Below are 22,362 nucleotides of genomic sequence, written 5' to 3'. Positions count from 1 at the left end.
CTATGACTGTAAATAATACATGGAACCTGGCAATTTCCAGTTTCAGAATTTTCTCCAGCAGATCGATGAGAAGCCAGCAGAATTAGTCTCTGCGCCACTTCATTATAAGGTCTTTAAACAAGCGAAAGGCTTTTAGATAACAAAATATCAGTTCCTACTACAACTAAGAGGGATGGTGTTGGAGTGTCTGTCTTAAATTTATTTCAGGGTCATATGTACATGTTTATATTTTTTTGGGTCAAAGGGCCATATGTATATTTAGGCGTGCTTGTTAATCCGTTTTTCGGAGAAGGCTTTATTATCCAATCCGTATGGTCATGAAAATCAGAGCAGGAACAACCCATCAAACCTTAAATAGTTTACGAAAAAAGAATAAAAAGAGAACTTATCTATAAAAAGAATCACAACTGTTATTTATGATAAACATATACAAATTGCAAGCAAGGTGTTGGTTAACCTTGCTCTGACTTTTTTAAGTAACATATCATATATTCAGTAACAAAAAATCTATACAAATTTTCACAACAAGAATTGTTGATGCCCTACGGTCTGAGGAGCTAAAATTGGAATTGAATGTATTGTACATAATGTAATACAAGAAAAATCTCAAATACAAACATCTTGTAATGGTCTTCTTCAAATTCTAAGGTTAAAAACAAGCAAATGAAACTGGGAATCATGATGAAGACGTGGTTTTAGGCTCTGAATCTGGCAACCATTTCCAGACAGTGAGCAAACCAGGGCCGTCTCCAGTGAAAAAGAGTCTGCCAGGGCCTTCTTCTATTACTCTCATCTCTTGCTTTGAGAATAATCTTCCTCTTGCAGCAAACCTGACCAAAAAAGAAATACTCCTCCAATCTTAAATATAAGACTCTTATATATACTAATATAAGGGTTTTATATTTAGGACCGGAGAAGTACAAGATCAAGTCCTGATTACTCACAATATTGGAAACATGAAGTCTACTCACGATGGCATTTCATATAGCCCAACTGAATGGTTGTTGCACGAACAAAACCATACGGGTTTCCCTTTTGCATCAATCATCCCGTTGATTCTAACCACACCCTAAAACATCACAAAACATATATATTAGAGGGATTTCTGACAACATAACATACATGTGAATTCCTCCACAAAATTGATGCGCTCATAATTTCCTTTTCATTTCTAAGTATGTTTGATAACTAATCCCAAAGATTCGAGAAGATATAATTTCATCCAATCGGATTTGACAAAATTAAACCTTCTATAGAACATCTTCACTGTTAAGATATTATGTCAGCAGCATTTTAGCCTTTTGTGCATGTTAATAAACGAATTCCTTCCTCAGTGCAAAATAAAAATTTAAATACCTTTTACCAAAAAATTCAGTACCAACACTGAGCCACAACCAAATTAATAGTATATCTTTTCCATTGGACATAAAATTACAAAACAGAACACAATCTAAAATCTAAAACGCAATTCTAGATTCACAATATACACCATTTATCTAAATAAACTCACACTTTGTTTATGGTGCGTGTGTACTACTTCCAAAGTTTCTCTTTGAGTGGCAGCCCAAAGTTTTACTGTGCCGTCCAATGAACTTGAGAATAAGCATTGGTCCCAGAAAATAAGGGATGTCACTATGTCCGTGTGCCCTTTCAACGTCATAGCACATTGTAATGTGTTGAGATCCCAAACCTGAGAAATATAAAAATCAATAAATCATCTCAAACAAATCTCAACAACGGCGTATAACATTAACGAAGACAAATAATGAAATCAGGCCTGCTTCACCAAGTGAGATGGTTTTCTTATTAAACATATAATCGGGCAAATAATGCAAGATCTAATTTCATATAATATATATGATCTCAAAATATAATGTATTCTCAGTTTCATTTTAAATGAGTTTTCACCCTACACCATTCAACTATTAAGCAATTGATTTTAAAAAATTGATGACACAAGAGATGTAAAAATAAGAGCAGTGACTCAAAACCTACATGAAGACGACCAGAATATCAAATTTGTCCAAAGTAATCATCTAGCCCAAAGATATACATATCCACAACAAACCACTACATGGGTTAACAAGTACTAAGCCTAAAAGAAGGAACTTGTCATTAATTTGCAGGCATACCTTGATGCTATGATCCACAGAACCTGAGTACAGCTTGCCCCTAGGTCCACCAGTCAAGCAAACAACAGCTCTGGTGTGGCCGTTCAACGTTGCCAATAATTTAAATGGAAAATTTGCTTCAGGACTGGGTCTCCATGCATAAATAACACCATCCTACAATATGAAGACAAAGTGAGATCATATTAATATCAGACGCGTGTCATAGAGAAGAGAAAATATCATATAAAATATAAAAGATATAATTACCATTGCTCCAGCAAAAAGTGTATCGTTGCAAACAGCCACGGAAAGTACAGGACCCTTAGATCCATCAAGAGTGATCTCAGCGGCCGTCTGAATGTTCCATGCCTTCATAATAACCACAATCACACAACCAATTTCCAGTTAACTCAGTCACAGAAAAGATGAATGGCACAAAATAAGCAATCACATGGAGGGGTTCAAGTGCTTACCTTAATAGCATTCCGCATACCAGCAAAAACCCACGAACCCATACTGATCAAACACCTTGCTTCATCACCCAGATTTATGACATTTACACATTGACCAGTACGACAGTCCCACACCCAAAGCGTCCCATCAGTGCTACAAGAAAAAAGTTTGTCAGATTCAACTGGAAGTGTAATCCCAGTGACAATCTGTAGTCATAGTTTAAAGTTTAGTACTCGAGCAAAACGCTGGTATATAAAAGGATACGACAAATAGCCAGCGCATAATCCAATGAAGAAATTATAGAAAGGATTGGTAAGTAAATGGAAGTTAAGTATGTACCGTCTTGTGTTGGTGAAGCTTAGTGAGCACAGAAAGGCCATCTCCTTGAAACCAGGAATGCAAGTTCCAACAACGATCGCAATGTACGCAGTTTCCATTGATCCAGTACTTACAAATTTGAGGTGAATTGCCTTTGGCAATAGAGGATCTTATGCCATCTGATTTAGGCTTGTTAAGCAATTCATTGCTACGAGACTTGTTAACCGAGTAAGGGGACTTCCTCCTGCATTGATAAGCAGTATTACGTGGGGTGGACGGTAGTGAAGTCTCATTGCGCACAAACCTGCAGGGCTTATTGGTGTGACGCCCTGCAAACCAATGTCCCAATTATTGCAAGCGTCCTTCTCATAAGGAACTTCACTTCTCCTTGCGACCCTTGTATTCATTCTGTAATAAGAAATTGGATTCAGAACATCTCAAGCCAACTAGTCATTCACTTTTCATAATTCATATTCATAATGCAACACCTTACGTTCGCATCCTTATATTATGTTAAGTTAAGATGTTCGGAAGCACGTTTACAGGTTACTGGGTTGAAAAATTTGAGTTTGAAAATTTCTTCTCCCGCATTACTGTTCACTGTAACCTTGAACTTGGCATAACTTTGAAAAATCACAACTAATTCTAGAAAAATTGAAACAAAATCATTCCAAGTCTCACTTGAAGCTCTTAACATCATCTATTAAGGAAACATGACCTCAGGTTCCAATTTAATCAGGAACGCATCCAATTTTAATTTCAAAAAGTACTGTTGATTTGGTCATTTTTCTGTTTTCCAGGATTTTTGCCTAACTTCGGAAAGGCATAACTTCCTGCACAGAGCTCCGATTGTGACGCTTTACCACTCATTTTAAAGGAAAAAATAAGATCTATTTGCATGCCAAAGTTCAAGGAAAAAGTCAACCATTTGACCAAGGTCTTAATTGGTCAAAGTTTGGTCAAATTTAGACCATTTTTGTCTCCCATTTTCACTAATTCTAGCACCATTTTATTTTTCACCATAAGCAGACCATACTCGCATATAAAGCTACTCTACCATTAATATACATCCAAAAAGGTTATCATGTCATGTGTTCATGCTCAGAATATGCTTACATGGCTTGGAAAAGAAAGGTTTAAATCCATATAATACAATACATAGATCATAATTTCCTCAAGCCATGATTACTCCTTTTCTCTTCTCCTTGGAGGTAGTGGCACCTAGGATATCATGTTATAGGAGGAATGAGATTTCATAGAAATCCCAGTAGCATTGAACATACAACCATCAAGTTAACATGCATAAGATGTCATGCTACATGCAGTAAAATAACATTGCTAGCCATTATGCCATGCCATAACCATTCCGTATCCATGTCATCATCATGGAGCATATAATCATTCCAATCAAAACTCAATCATGCAAGAGCCAAGACATATATTGCAAGGAGTTCACATCATCAGTGCATAAACATTCTCATGGCACATAAACACACATAACAGAAACACCAAATGCAAGTCAACAAAATAATTGTAAGTTCACGCTACGTCGGTTCCACGCTCAATGTTTACTCCTTGTTTTCCTTGCTTGAGGTCCTCATAAGTTTTTAGAAAATTGCCTATCAACCATACAGTAAGGGTATGGTAAATTCCATATCTAGTATACAATTCTTTCTCAATATAATACTATCCTTGTGCCTTTCAATTTATAACTTCTGTATACCTTTTCTAATCCTTTGACTTTGGTTTGACCAAGCCTTAATCCTCAATTAAGGTCCTGGAATTCTTCCTTAATCCATGATTAATCATGCTTTCTTGGTTAATCACTAACCCTTAATCCTTAATCCAATATTTAATTAAGGTCCTCAAGTCACATAGTCATTAATACAACATAATCCTCTAAGATTAAGTCACTAATCCCTTATGGATTAACTATTAATCATTCTCTAATCAATATGATTAACCCTTAATCATTCCTTAATCAACATGATTAATCATAATTAATCATCCTTCAATTAACATAACTAATCACTAGTCATTAATTAATCAAGGTAACTAACCTTAATTACTTACTAATCTATAATCAAATAACATGATTAATCTTAGCTATCACTAAACCATAATTAATCAAGGTAATTAATCCTAATCTTTCTCAAATAAATTATTAACTAAAAATAATTAATACTTAGGGAGGTAAACATACCTTAATTAGCTCTTAATCGGCGATTAGAGGCGTTTAACCTTTCTTTCTCCCTTTCTCTCTCTTCTTTCTTTCTCTCTCTCTCTTAGAACTTAAGAGCAAAACATTCCTCTCTAGGAAACCATCTTGGCCGAAATTATGAAGGGTGAGGGTAGGCTTGAATTTTTCAAAATACCAAGAATGCCCTTGGAGAAAAAGATGTGATCTCGGCTGTCCATTTTTTTCACTTTACACGTGGACAAATCTTAGAGCACAAGCCTTGAGATCATGACACATGGAAGGACACTTATTCACCATGTGATTTTTATGTGGTAGAAAAATATTATTTTAATGTTTTGTCTCTTATTTCCCTTTATGCCCTTGAACAATTTGGAAAATTCCAACCTTGTCCTTCCTCCATTATTTTGGCTGAATTATTACTCTAAAAATTGGAAGAAAAATGACTCATCCAATATTCAGTGCAATCCACTGATTATTTGTGTATTTTCGGTCTAATTTTCCAACAATCCTGTCCAATTTACTATCACAAAATTTTGATTTCAACACCTCCTTAAATTCCTCTCATTCCAAGGATATTCCATGATTTTTCTCAAATTTTACCTCGCTCTATAATTTTCTAAATTTTATTCTGTCAAAAATCAATATTCTATCGATAATAATTTGGTAATAAATATTCTTTAAGCTAACCTCTGTACTTTCAAAGGTGGGAAGTAATTTTATAAATTAGGATAATATGTCACATAATTTATCCATATTGTTTCTTGAATTTTTGAGGTCTCCATATATTTTAAATAATGGAAATTGGCTAATTTTCCTTAATTAACCAAAAATTCCAATAATCACAAATAATTCCCTGATAAATTATTTTTTATCCTGTATTCACCTTCTAAACCCCAAACATTATTTTGTACCCTCCTTTCTATTTTTCATGATTTTCTGGGAATTTTCAGGAATTTCGGACATTATTTCTAATACTGCTCTTTCTTGACCAATCTTTTCAAAAATGACTGTTATGTCCCTATCCTGATTTTTCCTCATAGCCTGGATCCTCTACCAGTCTACTATACTACTTGACCTTAGTCAGTCTCAAATCATTCATCAATTAAGATAAAATTATCAGGGTGACACATAACACCAGCAATGCCAACAGTAATTTAACCACGTCTTTACTTGAAACACAAGTTACCGTCACCAAGTAGCACGTTATCCATAATAATAATTAGACTTATCCAGAAACGAACGTTCGAAAGACTTCTTAACTTTTTCTCTAAGGTCTGGAAAATCTAGTTAAAATAAACAACAATATAACTTCAAAAAAGTCCGGTGAACATGTGTGGCTGACATTTTATGCGTTTGGCCGTTACATGGCCGGCCGGTAGTCAGAGATGGCTTGGTTGGCTGGTATTAACTTGTAATTGCTAAATAATCTCAAAGAGCATCAAACAACCAAAATAATCCTAATAGATTAACCTAGCAAGTGATCGTGGACGTATTCTCCTTTTACATAAATCTGAGCAGTATTAATTGCGTCTTTGAACGTTTAATTGATAAGAACAGCAACGTGCCTTCGCGATCGATTCTGCCTCTTCGTTTTTCCGTCAATTTTTGACCTATCGTTCTCAGTCTCCCGATCACTTTTCGACTCCTTCACTCACTCTCTCTTTCTCTCTCTCTCTGTTTCTATCTCCCCCTCTCCCTCTCTGTGTTTCTTGTGAAACACTCCTGAGAGAGCTGGCTTTCTGACGCAGTCTCCATATGTGGGCAGTATTTATGGAGCCATGTAATAGTTTTTTTTTATTTGATTTAAATTTTAATAAGTGCTTTGAAAAATCCAGGTTTTTTAAAGGAAAAATCATTTTTTTAAGTCAGTATTGATTACTGTACTTCTAAAGAAAATAAACATACTCGCAAGTGATAACACATTTTTGTAGTAATTCTTAATTTAAAATTTTGAAATCCAACAATCATTTTTCTACGATTTTCCCTTTTCTAAATCTTCAATTTTTTTATTTTCATTGTTCGATCACGGAATAGCTAATATATATTTACCTAATTTTTAGTTAAGTTTTTTTTTAAATTTTTTATTTTATCAGCTCACTATAGTTTGACTTTATTAGAATGAAACCCTTATAGTAGAAGTTTTTATCTTTGTTTTTAATCTTTGGTTAAAAAATCTTTATTTTTAATCAGCTACTTGAAATTGAAAGGACTTGGTTAAAAATTGTGTAAATCTATAAGAACTTAATAAAAATGAAAAATGATACAAGGGCCTATAAAAAGGAAAAAAAATTACAGAGACGTGGTAAAAAAAATATAGGGGCTTATTAAAAAAATAGTTAAAACTATAACTTATAAATTAATTATTCCATAAAAGTTTTTAAAATAATGCGAAGATAAGTTTCAAAGAATTGGATTATATTGGTTCCGAAAATATGTTTGATCTCTATAAAGTGGTTTGATGAAATTTATCCAACCCGTGACGTGTTAAATCCTATATTTTTATATTTTATATTTTATATTTTATATTATTTAGTATAATTTCTAACAATTTTTTTTATTTTTACCTATTTTAAATTCGCCCAAAGAATGAGATGAAGGCTAAAAATACCCACCCAAAGTAAATTAAGAAAACAAAACATATTTTTATTCTCTTTTCCCCTTGTATGCTGCAATTTTATTATTACTTTCATCAGTAGCACATCTATTTATATACTCCTCCGGTCCTTAATATAAGACCCATTTAACTAATTTGATCAGATTAAGGAAGTTAGGTAAGTTAGTTAATTATAAGAAATGTGACACGTTTTTCCTAAAATACCATAATCATCTTTCTTAATACCTCCTCTTTCACTTCTACTTGATTAAGGTTGAGGGAGTATCTATAGGGGTAATTTAGAGAAAATTTATAAATATGAGAAATGGGTCTTATATTTAGGACCAAAATCAACTCAACAATTGGGTCTTATATTAAGGACCGGAGGAGTATCTAATTATCCATGTCTCCACATAAAAACAGATTCAGGAAGTTAAATGATAAAAAATCTAGTCTTCTCAGAGCCGGGAAAATTTAATCTTAAATTTATTATAATTTTTAGGTGAAATGATCTGCCAGCGTATCTCATAATCAAAGTTGAAAACTAAATGTCATATAAACATTTTCTGATATGATATAAAATATTTGAACTATTTTATATTTTAAAGATATTTATGTTTCCAAAATATAATTTTACAATGTTTAATGATCAATTGAATTTGAATGTCTTTGATTATAAAAATTATCAATTTCAACCAATACAAAAACCGCATTGTAAAATTATTAACATTTGGCATTAAAATAAAATAAAATAGATCTTTTAGATCTTTTCCTTAAGTCTTTCTAAATAAATTTCAAAAAAATTATCATTATATAGTTATCCATGTATTCAGACCTTAACTCCTTAAGTCCTTAAACCAATCAGCAATTTCAAGTTCATTATGAATATTTAAGATTTTACACAAGTAAAATTATACTATTTAATAAATAATTAAATCCAAACGTATTATGTGTACATCTATTTTAATCACTAATGGTAAAATTAATTGTAATGCAAGCAAAAATATAAATAACATATTAGAAAATAAATAGATTGATAAATTTTTGTTCAATTGCGAATAAAATGCTTTAATTTTAACGAGGAGCATGCTTGATAAGTTTTGCTGTAAGATATTTAAGATAAATTTATTCGTTTTTTCGTATTTTTTGGCAGAATTCTATCATTAATTAATTATCAATTAATCTTTTTTACTTTGGAATCTTCATATTATCCGAAGGTTACTAAGATTAATGATCATAGGGTCCGTACATTATCCAATCCATATAGCCGTGAAAATTAGAGTAGGACTAACCCATTGAACTTTAAATATTTTGAAAAACTGAATACGATTTATTAGCATAATACTATGTTGTCGTCATTATAAAAACTAATTAAAGATTTAATTTAATTCTCAATAAAAAATCTCAATCCACTTTATTTTTAATATTTATTTATTTTGTTCTCAAATAATTTCTACAGTATTTATCTATATTAAAAAGTTTTTAGCAGCGAATGCCAATGACAGATAAACTCTTTTTATAAGCTAAAGATCGTGGGTTCGATCCCACTTGTAACTTGAAACCATTTAGTGCCTACTTTTTTGATTTAAAAAAAAAGGTTTCTATCAAGAGCTAACTCAAATTTACATAATTAATAAAAGTATTTTAGATGACAACATTATTTTACTTAGTAATTTTTTAATATTCACAAATTAATTAACCAACGCTTGTATTAATTACAAAGTTTGCTTTCATTGGAATTTGTGTTAAATTTATATGCTTTGACTTAATCAGAAAACTCTAGAGAAATGAGAGTGCGGCGCATCAAAAGGAGAACTTACCTGTAAAAAGAATCACAACTACTAATTATGATAAATCTGTACAAACTGCAAGCAAGGCGTTGGTTAGCCTAGCTCTTGACATTTTGAAGCAACATATCGTATATTTTCAATACAAGGGGAAAAAAGACTACAATTTTTCACAAAAGAATTGTTGATGCCGTACAGTCATTGCTTAATGAGGACCTAAAAATGGAAATGAATGTATTGTATATAATGTAATACAAGCAAAATCTTAAATACAAACGTTTTCTCATGATGTTCTCCGAACTCTAAGGTTAAAAGCAAGCAAATAAGATTGGGAATCATGAAGATGTTTTGTTAGGCTCCGACTCTGACAGCCATTTCCAGACAGTGAGCAAACCAGTTCCGTCTCCAGTAAAAAAGAGTCCACCGGGGCCTTCTTCTATTACTCTAGTCTCTTGTTTTGAGAACAACCTTCCTCTCGCAGCAAACCTGACCAAAAAAGAAACACAAGATCAAGGCCTCATAACTTATATTAAATCAAAATGACAATGGAAGCATGAAGTATGCTCACGATGGTATTTCATATAGGCCAACTGAATGGCTGTTGCACGAGCAAAACAATATGGGTTTTCTTTTTCCATCAATCATCCCGGTGATTCTAACCACACCCTATCACATCACAAAAGATATATATTAGAGGGATTTCTGACAACAAAGCATGCGTTTGAATTCCTCCAACAAAAGTTAAAACACAAAAATTGATGTGCACATAATTTCCTCTTTATTTCTAAATATGTTTGACAACTAATCCCAAAGATTCGGGAAGATCTAATTTAATCCTATCAGATTTGAGAAAATTAAACCCTCTACAGAACATCATCACCGTTAAGATATTATGTCAGCAGCATTTTAGCCTTTTGTCCATGCTAATAAACGAATTCCTTCCTTAGTGCAAAATAAAAATTTAATACCTTCTGCCAAAAAATTCGATACCAACATCAAGCCACAACCAAATTGATAGTAAATATTTTCCATTCGATCTAAAATTACAAAACAGAACATGCAGACTAGCAATAGTCCGCCAGGATAGACAACAAAGTACACAGAATTAGCACACTTTAGCACCTGTAGTTATTTAAGATACAACTAAAATCTAAAACACAATTCTAGATTCATAGTATACACTATTTATCTAAATAAACTCACACTTTGTTCATGGTGCGTGTACACTACGTCCAAAGTTTCTTTTTGAGTGGCAGCCCAAAGCTTCACTGTGCCGTCTAACGAACTTGAGAATAAGTATTGGTCCCAGAAAATAAGGGATGTCACTATGTCCGTGTGCCCTTTCAATGTCATCGCACATTGTAATGTGTTGAGGTCCCAAACCTGAGAAAATAAGAAATCAATAAATCATCTCAAACAAATTTCAACAACAGCATATATAGAAAGCATAAAAAGAAATCATGCATGCTTAACTAATGCAGGTGGTTTTCTTATTAAACATATAATTAGGCAAATAATGCAAGATCTATTTCATATAATACATATAATCCCAAAATATAATGTATTCTCAGTTTAATTTTAAATGAGTTTTCACCCTACATCATTCAGCTATTAGCAATTCATTTTAAAAAAACTGATGACACAAAAAGACGTAAAATCACAACCCAATAAGAGCAGTGACTCAAAACCTACATGAAGATCACCTGAAAATCAAATTTGTCCAACCTAATCATATAGCCCAAAGATATTACACATCCATAACAGACCTCTGCATGGGTTAACAACTATTAAGCCTAAAAGAGGGAACTTGTCATTAATTTGCAGCCATACCTTGATGCTATGATCCACAGAACCCGAGTACAACCTGTCCCCAGGTCCACCAGTTAAGCAAACAACAGCTCTTGTGTGGCCCTTCAACGTTGCCCATGGTTTAAATGGGAAATCTGCTTCAGAACTGAGTCTCCATACATAAATAACACCATCCTATAATATGAAGACGGTGAGATCATAATAAGACCAGATGCATATCATAAAGAAGAGAACATATCAGATCAAATATAAAACATATAATATTAACTAGTAAAAGAACATAGTAAAACAATTAGCAAACAATTACCATGGCTCCAGCAAAAAGTGTATCGTTGCAAACAGCCATGGAAAGCACAGGACCCTTAGGTCCATCAAGCATGATCTCCGCAGCCGACTGAATGTTCCATGCCTTCATAACAACCACAACCACGCAATCAATTTCCAGTTAACTCAATCACATAAAAGATGAAAGGCACACAAAACGCAATCATCTCATGGACAGGTTCAAGTGCTTACCTTAATAGCATTCCGCATACCAGCAAAAACCCACGAACCCATACTGATCAAACACCTTGCTTGATCACCAAGATTTATTACATTGACACAGTGACCAGTATGACAGTCCCAGACCCGAAGCGTGCCATCAGTGCTACAAGAAAAAAGTTTGTCGGATCCAACTGGAAGTGTAATTCCGGTGACAATCTGTAGTCATAATTTCAAGTTTAGTACTCAAGCAAAAGGCTGGTTTATAAAAGGAAAGGACAAATACCCAGAACATAATCCGATGAAGAAATTAATAGAAAGGGAAAAAATAAACAAGATCAAGCATATTGCTATCGGTAATTAAATAGATTTTAAGTATGTACCGTCTTGTGTTGGTGAAGCTTAGTGAGCACAGAAAGGCCATCGCCTTGAAACCAGGAATGCAAGTTCCAACAACCATCGCCATGTACGCAGTTTCCATTGATCCAGTACTTACAAATTTGAGGTGAATTGCCTTTGGCAATAGAGGATCTTATGCCATCTGATTTAGGCTTGTTAAGCAATTCATTGCTACGAGACTTGTTAACCGAGTAAGGGGACTTCCTCCTGCATTGATAAGCAGTATTACGTGGGGTGGACGGTAGTGAAGTCTCACTGCCCACAAACCTGCAGGGCTTATTGGTGTGACGCCCTGCAACCCAATTATTGCAAGTGTCCCTCTTATAAGGAACCTCACTTCTCCTTGCTACCCTTGTATTCATACTATAGAAAGAAATTGGAATCAGAACATATCAAGCCAACTAGTCATCGATCTTTCATAATTCAATAGTAATTCATATTCATAACAACCAACAATGCCAACGGTATTTTAAACACGTCCTTACTTGAAACACAAGTTAACGTCACCAAGAAATAAGTTTGCATCCATAATAACAATTTGACGTATGTACAAACAACCGTTCGAAAAACTTCTTCACTTTTTTCTTTCTAAACTCCGGAAAATCTAGTTAAAATAAACACGAATATAACTTTAAAAAACTAAAAAAGTCCGATGAACATGTGTGGCTGCCGTTTTATGCGTTTGCCCGTTGCCTGGCCGGCCAGTAGCCACAGAGAGCTCGGGTGGCTGGGATTAACCTGTAATTGCTAAGTAATCTCAAAAGCCATCAAACGACCAAAATAATCCTAATAGATTAACCTAGCAAGTGATCACGGACGTATTCTCGTTTTACATAACTTGGGGCAGTGTTAATTGCGAGTTCAAACGTTTAATTGATAAGAAAACCGACGTACCTTCGCGATCGATTCTGCCTCTTCGTATTTCCGTCAAATGTTAGACCTATCGTTCTCAATCTCCCGATTACTTTTCGACTCTCTCTCACTCTCTCTCTCTCTCTCTCTCTCACTGTTTCTCTCTGTGTTTCTTGTCGAGCACTCCAGCGGGCTGGCTTTTCCCCGCGGCCTCTATTTATAGGCGGTATCTGTAGAGCCACGGAATCATTTTTTTCAAGTGTTTTTTTTTTTGGCCACCTTTTGAGTGATCTCCTAAATAATAAATCTGTATTTACCTAATTTTTAATCAAGTATTTGAATTTTTTTATTTTATCAACTCACTATCGTTTTACCTCATTTTAATTATCTCCTTGTAATACTTTTATTAGACTCTCATAGTTTGACACACTTTTTAATGAATTTCTTGTAGTAGCTCCTGTCTTTACTTTTAATCAGCTACTTAAAATTGAAGAGAGTTGAATAAAAATCGTGTCAATCTATAAGAACTTGATGAAAAAAAAATGATGTGAAGACCTAATAAAAAATTAAAAAAAAGGATTAAAAAATACAGAGATACGATTAAAAGTCAGTTAAGACTTAAAACTATAAAATCTAATGAATTAATTATTGCAACAAAGTTTTTAAAATATGGCGAAGATAAGTTTCAAAGAATTAGATTATATATATATTGGTTCTCAAATTATATTTTATCTCTATAAAGTGGTTTGATGAAATTTTTTTTTTGGATAAAAAGTATGATGAAATTTATCCATCTTCATAGATGTCGTGTTAAATCCTATATTTTTACTTTTTTTTTTTTTAAGTTTTTCGTTATAATTTTCAATAAAAAAACTATTTTTATTTTTACTTATTTTACATTTAGATTCTAATTTTAGATTGACTCAAACGACCAGATGCAGACTAGAAAAACCCGCACAAATTAAATTATACTCCTCCGGTCCTAATTATAAGACCCAATTGACTTATTTGAGGAGATTAAGGAAGTAAGTTAAGTTATTTATAATAAATAAGTGTTGTTATTCCTAAAATATCCTTGCTAATTAAGTATATTGGCTAAAACTATCATTATTAGAAGGATTATCTTGGAAAAAAATGCATAAATATAAGAGAGAAAATGGATTGGGTCTTATAATTAGGACCAAATAAAAAGTCAAATTGGGTCTTATAATAAGGACCGGAGGAGTAATTACTTAAATAATTAACCAAACAAACCACTTTTATTTTCCTTTTCCCCTTGTATACTTCGATTTTATTATTACCCTCATTAGCAATACATCTATTTATATATTCAATTATCTATGAGTCCAGATAAAAAGAGATTTATTGGAAATTAAATGACTGCAAAGAATTAGATTTTATATGTATACATACATATATATATATATAGGTCAAAAGACTATATATATTGGTTCTGAAAATTTATTTGATCTCTGTAAAGTAGTCTGATGAAATTTATCCAACCTATGACGTGTTATATTCTATATTTTTTTTTTCAATTTTTATTATTTAATATAATTTTTAAAAATATTTTTTTATTTTAACTTTTTTAAAATTTAAATACTAATTTGAAATTCTCTCAAACAACCAAATGAAGACTAAAAAATCCGCAGAAATTAAATTATGAAAGCAAAACACATTTTTATTTTCCTTTTCCCCGAATCTTATATTTTTATTTTCATTAGCAGTACATTTATTTATATATCTAATTATCTATATCTCCAGATAAAAACAGCTCCACGTGAAGCTAAATGATCAAAAATCTATTCTTCTTCGGTTAAATGATCTACCAGCGTATCTCAATGTATACAATTTTTTGATATCATATAAAATATATGAACTATTTTATATTTTAAAGATATTTATCCATGTATTCAGACCTTAACTCATTAAGTCAATCAGCAATTTCAAGTTCATTATGAATATTTAAGATTTTTTAAAAGTAAAATTATACTGTTTAATAAATAATTAAATTCGAGTGTATTATGTGTATATATATTTTAATCACCAATGGTGAAATTCATTATAATTCACATTAAAATATAAACACCATATTAGAAAATAAATGGATTGATACTTTTTTTCAATTGTGATTAGCATGCTGACTTTTGTTATTAAGATATCTAAGATAAATTTATTCGTTTGTTTACAATTGTTGGCAGAATTCCATCGTTTATCAAATGATCTTTTAACTTTGTAACCGTCATATTAAGAGTAGTGATTGATAAATGATCATGCAAGTCTTGCTTATTTTTTAAAATTAAAAGAGTTTCATAAACAGCATATTAAAGAAGTTATTTTCACTAAGGAAAAGAAAAGTCAGTTTTGAAAACTTCGAAATCCGGATTTCAATCTAACCAGCTTTATTTTTTTTGGCAAGCCATGTCCACATATTAAAAATAATTATATTCGAGACACTATGTGATTACTTTTTTTTTTTTAATTTTTTCCTCTCCTTGGGCCAACGGTTACCTATTTTTACTCAAAACACATTTCTTCACCTCGAACTAATAACTTTGCAACCCAAAGAGGCCAGGTCGGGCCCAATGAACGGTATGCCCAACAAGCTCTGATCACCCAAGTATTTAAACTAGAATTTTTCATCCCTTGTGCAGCGAAAAAAGTGGTTTCCTGGTTCTGTCTGTTGAAAAGAACATTCCACCTAGCTCCCAGATTAACAATAACATGGGTCAAGGAAATCAGCCATCAAGTACATATGAAAGGAATCATTAAAAAATGCACTATAACATGTCAAAATCATCTCAACTACAGAATCAATAATTACACATAGAAGCAAGCACGACATTGATGGTCATCACCGAGATAATTCTGTATAAAGTGATTTATTCACTCACAATACTTCATCATCTTGCTGAGAGTATAACGAGCCATCATCAATTGGCAGTGAGGGAGGTGTTCCGGGCGGTATACAGGCCGCGCCGTTCTCGCCAGCACATATGCAGAGAGCCTCGGCATCTCTGAGAGTTGCATCAAGGTCAATTTGACCACTTAGCTCATTTATGAACTTCAACAGTGTGTCGAAGTCCATCTCCTCTCCTATTATTTTATTACGGTAACGTTTCAAGATTGCTACGCACATATACAGATGCAGATGCTCTGATAGATGATGTGTCCACAAGACTTCCCATAATCGCATAGTCTTTTCGTACTCAAACTCCCTGTAATGTGAAACCAAACTTCAATTTTACTATTGTTTGATAACAAATCAGTATTGCAAATACATATTTCTGAGACAAGCCAATGCAAGATCCTTGGTTAATCAACTAACGGCAGTCTTTCACTGATGGTTTTGCTAAATTTGGTTCCATTTTCTAATCAGCGACCAAACTGATAAATGATGTAACCTTCCGAAAGTAAAAGGGTCTGCAAGACGTCAAGCACTTCAGGGGTCAAATAATGAAAGAATCAAACGCCCCTCGGATAAAAAACCAAATAATAATAATTTGTCTACAGTTGGGGTGTGTATGGGAAACTTATCAAGTAGCGAAGTGTGCGTAAGGATCTTCTAGAATCCTTTGAATCTCAGTTTGGTGAAAGAGATACAAAGAGCGGAAGTGTAGATGAGGCCCACTTCCTCTTTTTTCTTTTTTTCGTAGTCCATCCTATCTCACTTCTCTCAGAACTTCACAAAAACTTCATCACTAAAAATTTATTTAAAAAAAAAAAAAAAAAAAGCTCTAGAGGATTCAAACTGCATAATGGTACATCCTTCAAGGAAAGGAAGATAATATTTAAAGCATAAACATATTAAAAAAATTTAGCATGACAGATGACTTGGACCACAATCAGCTAATCACAAATCCAATATTGACTCTTCAGCAATTAATTCAAACAGAACCGCCAAGCAAGAAATGGAAGAGAAAGTCATCGCGAAGAAAATATTTCAGGAAGGAGCTCCCAAGTAAGCACTCCCTAAAAACAGATCTGAAAAGGAAACCAGCTGAGATTGCAGAAAACTTGAAGCTACGCCCGATAAATGACAGTCAAACTAGTCTTTTTGCGCTGCTATGGTAAAATAATTTTGAAATCATACGTTGGGGGGGGGGTGGGGGCAGACCACAATAAACGCCAGATATTCCCTGGAAAAACAACAATGTAGAAATTAATATAAACCTGACCTTTTAAATTGAATTAAAATCCAGCGGAAACAAAAGAAGTAATTCAGACAGTCGTGCTGCTTGAAATAGTTATGTAAAGAACCATCTAGCAACTCCACCAACTGCAATATAGAAATACAATATTGGTAAGGCATGATGACTATATGTAAAAAAAAAAAAAAAAAAAAACGATTTTTTCTTAGACAACTTGGGAATCTTGGTAAACTAGCTGAACAGCGAATCATGCCAGAGCCAGGAGCACAACCTATTAATACATAATAGGTACAAAATTTTACTATATCTAAAACAATTTTCGCAGCATACATTGCACTCTGTGTGAGTGAGAGTGAGTGAGAGAGAGAGAGAGAGAGAGAGACCTTAGATAATGCAAAAGTTGAGAATGCATGCCATTTTGGTCACGATTAAAGTTGGGTCCAAGACGTTCCATTAAAGCAACGAACACCCAAATGCCTCTGACTCATCATCCATTACATATAAGATAGGGGACAGAAGATCACTCATACCCTGTAAAACATCATTTAAATTGTGGCTGTCACGTGTTGAACCAGAGGGAAGAAACAGATGAATGAACAATGCTTTTGTATCAAACTATCAATTCATATATTCAAGATTACGGCTAATAATGATGGCTAAGAAATAGACATTTAATCCCCTACGATTCAACCCATATATTCTGCATGCCATCAGAAAATAGCCCTTAAAAGATATCCTCTAATACTACCTTTGGCAATTTATGATAGAAACATTATTATAATTTCTACATATGCGTGTGTTACTCTTAGAATATAAGAACTTTTTCTGGTGAAGAAGTGGGAAGAGGAAGAGTAGTACAGGATGATAAATAAGGAGGAGCCTCGTCTATTGATTCCAGGTATCAGAATTTACTTTGATTTGGAAACATCGTATCTACACGACATTTCCACCATGGCTGCAATTAATCTATTATTATAAGCTCTGTTTTTAGCAGGAAGACCAAACACACATATCAGAAGTTATCATTTCACAGTTTCTGAAAAACATTTTGGAAGATATCAAACAGGATTTCTGATTTTAAATCATTTAAAAAATAATAAAAAAATTTTCCTATCTGATGACCATTGAAAAGGATTAAGAGAAAAATAGTGCTTAGAACAACTAAAACGAAGCAAGTTCAAGGCCAGAGTCCAGTATCAACAACCATTTACCTGACAATAACCAAGATCAAAGTTGTAGAATGAATATGTCAATAGTATGTCTCGTAGAACATTCACATTTGGATTGTCATCCCCATCATAGAAACCAATTGATCTGTCCGTCCTTACCTTTATAATAAAGGGGGAAAACGATGGTTATACATTACAACTAGAAAAAGCATCACTCAGCTTTTCTTTCTCATAACTTCCAATAATTCAGAAACATTTGCACTAGTTTCCAGCTTACCACATCTTTCTCTATAAGGCCCTTCCTTTCCCTGAATTTTGTGAATCTTCTAGCTTGTGCTGACGAAATGCTCTACAAAGAGAAATACATAAACAAGTTTACTTTGACGTAAATATTTAGTTGAGGACACTGAATAACAAGACTTTTCTAGATCCAAACGCCTGCAATGTACATTGATGAAAATTACGAGAAAGAAAGGACAGCAAACATCAAAAGGACTTGGGATACCTGAAGGACTAGGTACCAACGATGTAGACCGGTTCATCAAATCAAGATAACATGCTATAACTGACGAGATAAAAAGAACAATAGACTGACCCCCATACAATCACATAACTTCCTTTTTTAAAATTTAGAAAGATGCGCTTAATTGAATAGTAAGAATGAAGAAAAGGAAGTGAATGAACGAAAAAGCACACAGGATAAAAGGAAAACCTTCCACTGGTTTTTAACTGTCTCGTACTCTGACTTCTTGAGAGACTTCAGATATTCCCTCTCAGCATATGTTGAATCATGTGAATGGTAACCCAACAGCAAACCCCAAACCTATTAATATAAAGAGAGGACAACATATTTAATTGGAAACAAAATTCTTAGGGAAGCAATTAGCAATTCCTGCTCGTTCACATCACGCATATCTTTATGACTAATTAGCTTTAGATTTCAGGTCTGAACTCGACCTCAACGTTGAACACGGGAACTCATTACATAAAAATAATAAACAAACCTCCTTTCGTAATTTGTGATCAAGTCCACCATAAAATATCCTCTTTCTCAAAGCCTTTAAGTCTGTAACTCGTCCTTCAGAGTCCAAAAAAGTAATCCACTGCAAAAGTATGATCTATAAGCATTAAGGCAAATGACATTCGCAAACTTCCAGGATAACTCTTGCAGCATTGCTTAATGGAATAGCACGAATGACTTCCTCATCATTAATGATAATCAGACAAAAATAGTTGTAGCTTTATCTCTGGCTTGTAAGGTGATGAAGCAATGAAAGTCACCAGTCAGTTTCCAGGTAACAAGCAGCAACTGGCATACAGTAGCTTGAAATAAATATGTACCAGAGTTGCATCATCAGCAATAAACCTTTACATAAGTTTCATACTATGTTTCAATTCAAATTTAAGGCTCAGTAAGTTTTCGTTTAGGGAGGAAAACCATCATAGTTGTCATATATTACTGTTACTTAACGCCTCCACATTTATAAAATAATGGAAACAGAATATAAATAAGACCAATATTTAGAACACACTTAGGAATCATATATTGATTAAAATTTCATCCAGAGAATATTTTGATGCTATCCTATGTCAAGACGAAGAAAAGACATGTATGATTCCTGATGAAATAATTAGATGGCTAGGTTAAGGGTGAGTATAAACAGTTATGGGCTGAGTCCATATTAGCTGCACTACATTTGACCAAGTTTTATGACTGTAAATAGACATACATGGAGCCTGGCAATGTTCAGTTGGTGAACACGAAAATATTCCTATCTCTTTATTATTCACTAGCTAATTTACACACATAACATCAAATACACACAATAGATATCTCAGCTACTTACTGCTATGTTTCCAAGTTTTGAGACTATAATAAGGGAGGTCCACAGATTATTATAGAAATGACTACGAACAATATAAAATTAACTCGTATTATTTCCTTAAAATACCTCATTTGAGAATATAAGGGGAATAGTACTTTTTTCAAAGGGAAGTTTACAATTGGCTGAGGGTGAGTATATACAATTAGGCTAGTCCACATTAGCTGTCCTACCTTTCACCAAATTATGACTATATATAGACAGGGAACCTGACCATGTTCAGCTGGTGAACCCAACAATATTCCTATCTTATTTATCCTTTGCTAGCTAATTTATATGCATACAATCAAATATACACACAATAAATATCTCAGCCACTTTAATGCTAAGTTTTCATGTTTTGAGATTAAAATAAGGGAGGTCAACAGACTAACATAGAAATCACGAAACGACTGTTCTTATTTCCTTCATATGCCTCATATAAGAATATAGGGGGACGTAATTTTTTTTCAGAGTTTAGTTTATACCTGGTTAAATCATTTGAACATTAAATAAACATAAGATGATGAAAAGAACATCTTTAACGTAAATCATGTCAACCAAGAAGACATAATGAGGCTTCTGGTGAACTTGGCGTAAAAATTGAGACTTTGATGCCGTACATCCACCATTTGATCCCCAACTTGTTGAAACAGTAGCATATAGCCATTTGCACACCCATCATCATGATAAGAAAGATATGCATTTCCGAAAAGAAAAAACTGAAGGAGTTGTATGATTGAAGAACATCTTACAGAACAACAGCTCATACCTCTTCAAACCCTAGAGGGGGTTGGCGTGGTTTTCCCCAAATAAGTGATAATTCATCAAACTGCCAGAAGAGGAACAAAACAGAATACCATTGACATTATATACTTTAAAAGGGAAAGATATGTTGTCAAACTATTTTGGAAAGAATCAAATAATGAGCATACTAGCATACATGGCATGTACACAACTCTTATTACGAAAATAATGTCCAGACTAAGTAATTCAATTACCACTATTTCTAACCCCTTGTGACAGCTCTACATGAATACCTAAAAGCCAACACATTAGTTACAATAAGGGAAAGCAATTCACATATAATTAATCAAACATTTGGCTAAGTTTATGTTAGGTGCATTGAGTAAGTAATAGGAAGTGCTTTTGTATGTTACAGTAAGTTGTTGAAAGAAGGGAGCTAGTTAGTAAGAGAATAGTCCTACTCAACGCATTAAGTATGCATAGAGAGAGTCTGTATGACCATAAAATTACGCAAATACCCATTCCTTCAATTATCAGTAAGGTAGTGATTTTTTACAAGCTCAGAATCATACTTCTGAGGGAGGGAAAAACCCACACCAATGCAAACCCAGAGACTAGATTTTCCTGTACCTCCTTACAACTGATAATCTCAAAAGTTCCCACACTGGTGGCCTTCTTCACCATATTTGTGTTTTAAACAAGAAACATTCTGTTTTAGAAAATGAAGTTCTGCATCAGATGGTCCAAGAACAGCACTTCAAACTCCTCAACTAAGATAACACAAGCACGGAATTGCACTAAGAGGAAACTTTGGATTAAGTGATTTCATAATGAGTAGATTTTTCATTTAGGCTCCCATCTTTGATTACAAAATCCCACAGGTCGTTCCCGGCACAACATAGATCATCTTAAGCACTAAATAATTTAAACTAAGCCTGATGGAATATAAATTTCTCAACAATGCCAAAAGCATTGCCCCACTCTAAGTAAATAGGATAACAAACTAATTACTTTTACACACTCAACAGAGTAAGAAATCCCAACATAAACATTCATAGGAAAAAGGATAACAAATGCGCACAATAACAACACTATTTTCTAAAACAAGAGACAGCATTAACAAAGAACTTAATATAATGACATAAACATATTGTGCTAAAGTATAATAAATAAAAATATATAGTAAAGTATAATATCATTCTATTAATATTATCTGAAACTAAACACAGTTTGGAAAAGGGAGGCTCAAACATACTGCATTGATTTTACCACAGAGCTCCATTCATCATCTTAACTATTTATTTGATATTGAGGTTTAAAGATGACAACATAATGAGCAGTAGAGGGCTAATCAGAAAATTCCAAACCAAATTCACGATAAATGTTTACCTCTGAATTCAACAAAGCTGGACTTTCATGAGGAACTTT

General features: G+C 33.3%; 3 protein-coding genes across 3 annotated transcripts; all 3 read right to left on the bottom strand.

Annotated features, from left to right (window-relative positions):
- Positions 1-676: 676 nt before the first annotated feature.
- Positions 677-5,300, bottom strand: LOC114749812 (zinc finger CCCH domain-containing protein 48-like). The gene is made up of 8 exons (XM_028938351.1): positions 5,258-5,300; positions 2,904-3,211; positions 2,585-2,770; positions 2,379-2,480; positions 2,133-2,285; positions 1,511-1,690; positions 972-1,069; positions 677-830 (listed from the first exon to the last, which is right to left on the bottom strand). The coding sequence occupies exons 1-8, from the start codon at positions 5,298-5,300 to the stop codon at positions 677-679; spliced, it is 1,224 nt and encodes a 407-aa protein (XP_028794184.1).
- A 4,497-nt stretch (positions 5,301-9,797) lies between these two features.
- Positions 9,798-13,174, bottom strand: LOC114749811 (zinc finger CCCH domain-containing protein 48). Its single transcript, XM_028938349.1, has 8 exons — positions 13,048-13,174; positions 12,138-12,516; positions 11,788-11,973; positions 11,579-11,680; positions 11,293-11,445; positions 10,666-10,845; positions 10,031-10,128; positions 9,798-9,948 (listed from the first exon to the last, which is right to left on the bottom strand). The coding sequence occupies exons 2-8, from the start codon at positions 12,513-12,515 to the stop codon at positions 9,798-9,800; spliced, it is 1,248 nt and encodes a 415-aa protein (XP_028794182.1). The 5' UTR covers position 12,516; positions 13,048-13,174.
- A 2,514-nt stretch (positions 13,175-15,688) lies between these two features.
- LOC114749810 (TBC1 domain family member 15-like) lies at positions 15,689-22,359 on the bottom strand (the record flags this gene model as incomplete). The annotated part of the gene is given in 10 exon segments (XM_028938348.1): positions 15,689-16,223; positions 17,184-17,298; positions 17,553-17,630; positions 17,633-17,687; positions 18,368-18,484; positions 18,603-18,674; positions 19,038-19,148; positions 19,330-19,428; positions 20,960-21,019; positions 22,324-22,359. Coding segments are annotated over 10 exon segments (1,071 nt in total), but the record flags the coding sequence as incomplete, so codon positions are not given.
- Positions 22,360-22,362: the final 3 nt, after the last annotated feature.

Source organism: Neltuma alba, unplaced genomic scaffold (genome assembly GCF_004799145.2).
Source record: "Neltuma alba isolate B1F8T4 unplaced genomic scaffold, ASM479914v2 tig00006184_pilon, whole genome shotgun sequence".
NCBI classification, from domain to species: domain Eukaryota; kingdom Viridiplantae; phylum Streptophyta; class Magnoliopsida; order Fabales; family Fabaceae; genus Neltuma; species Neltuma alba.
This window is presented reverse-complemented; position numbering and strand designations above follow the sequence as displayed.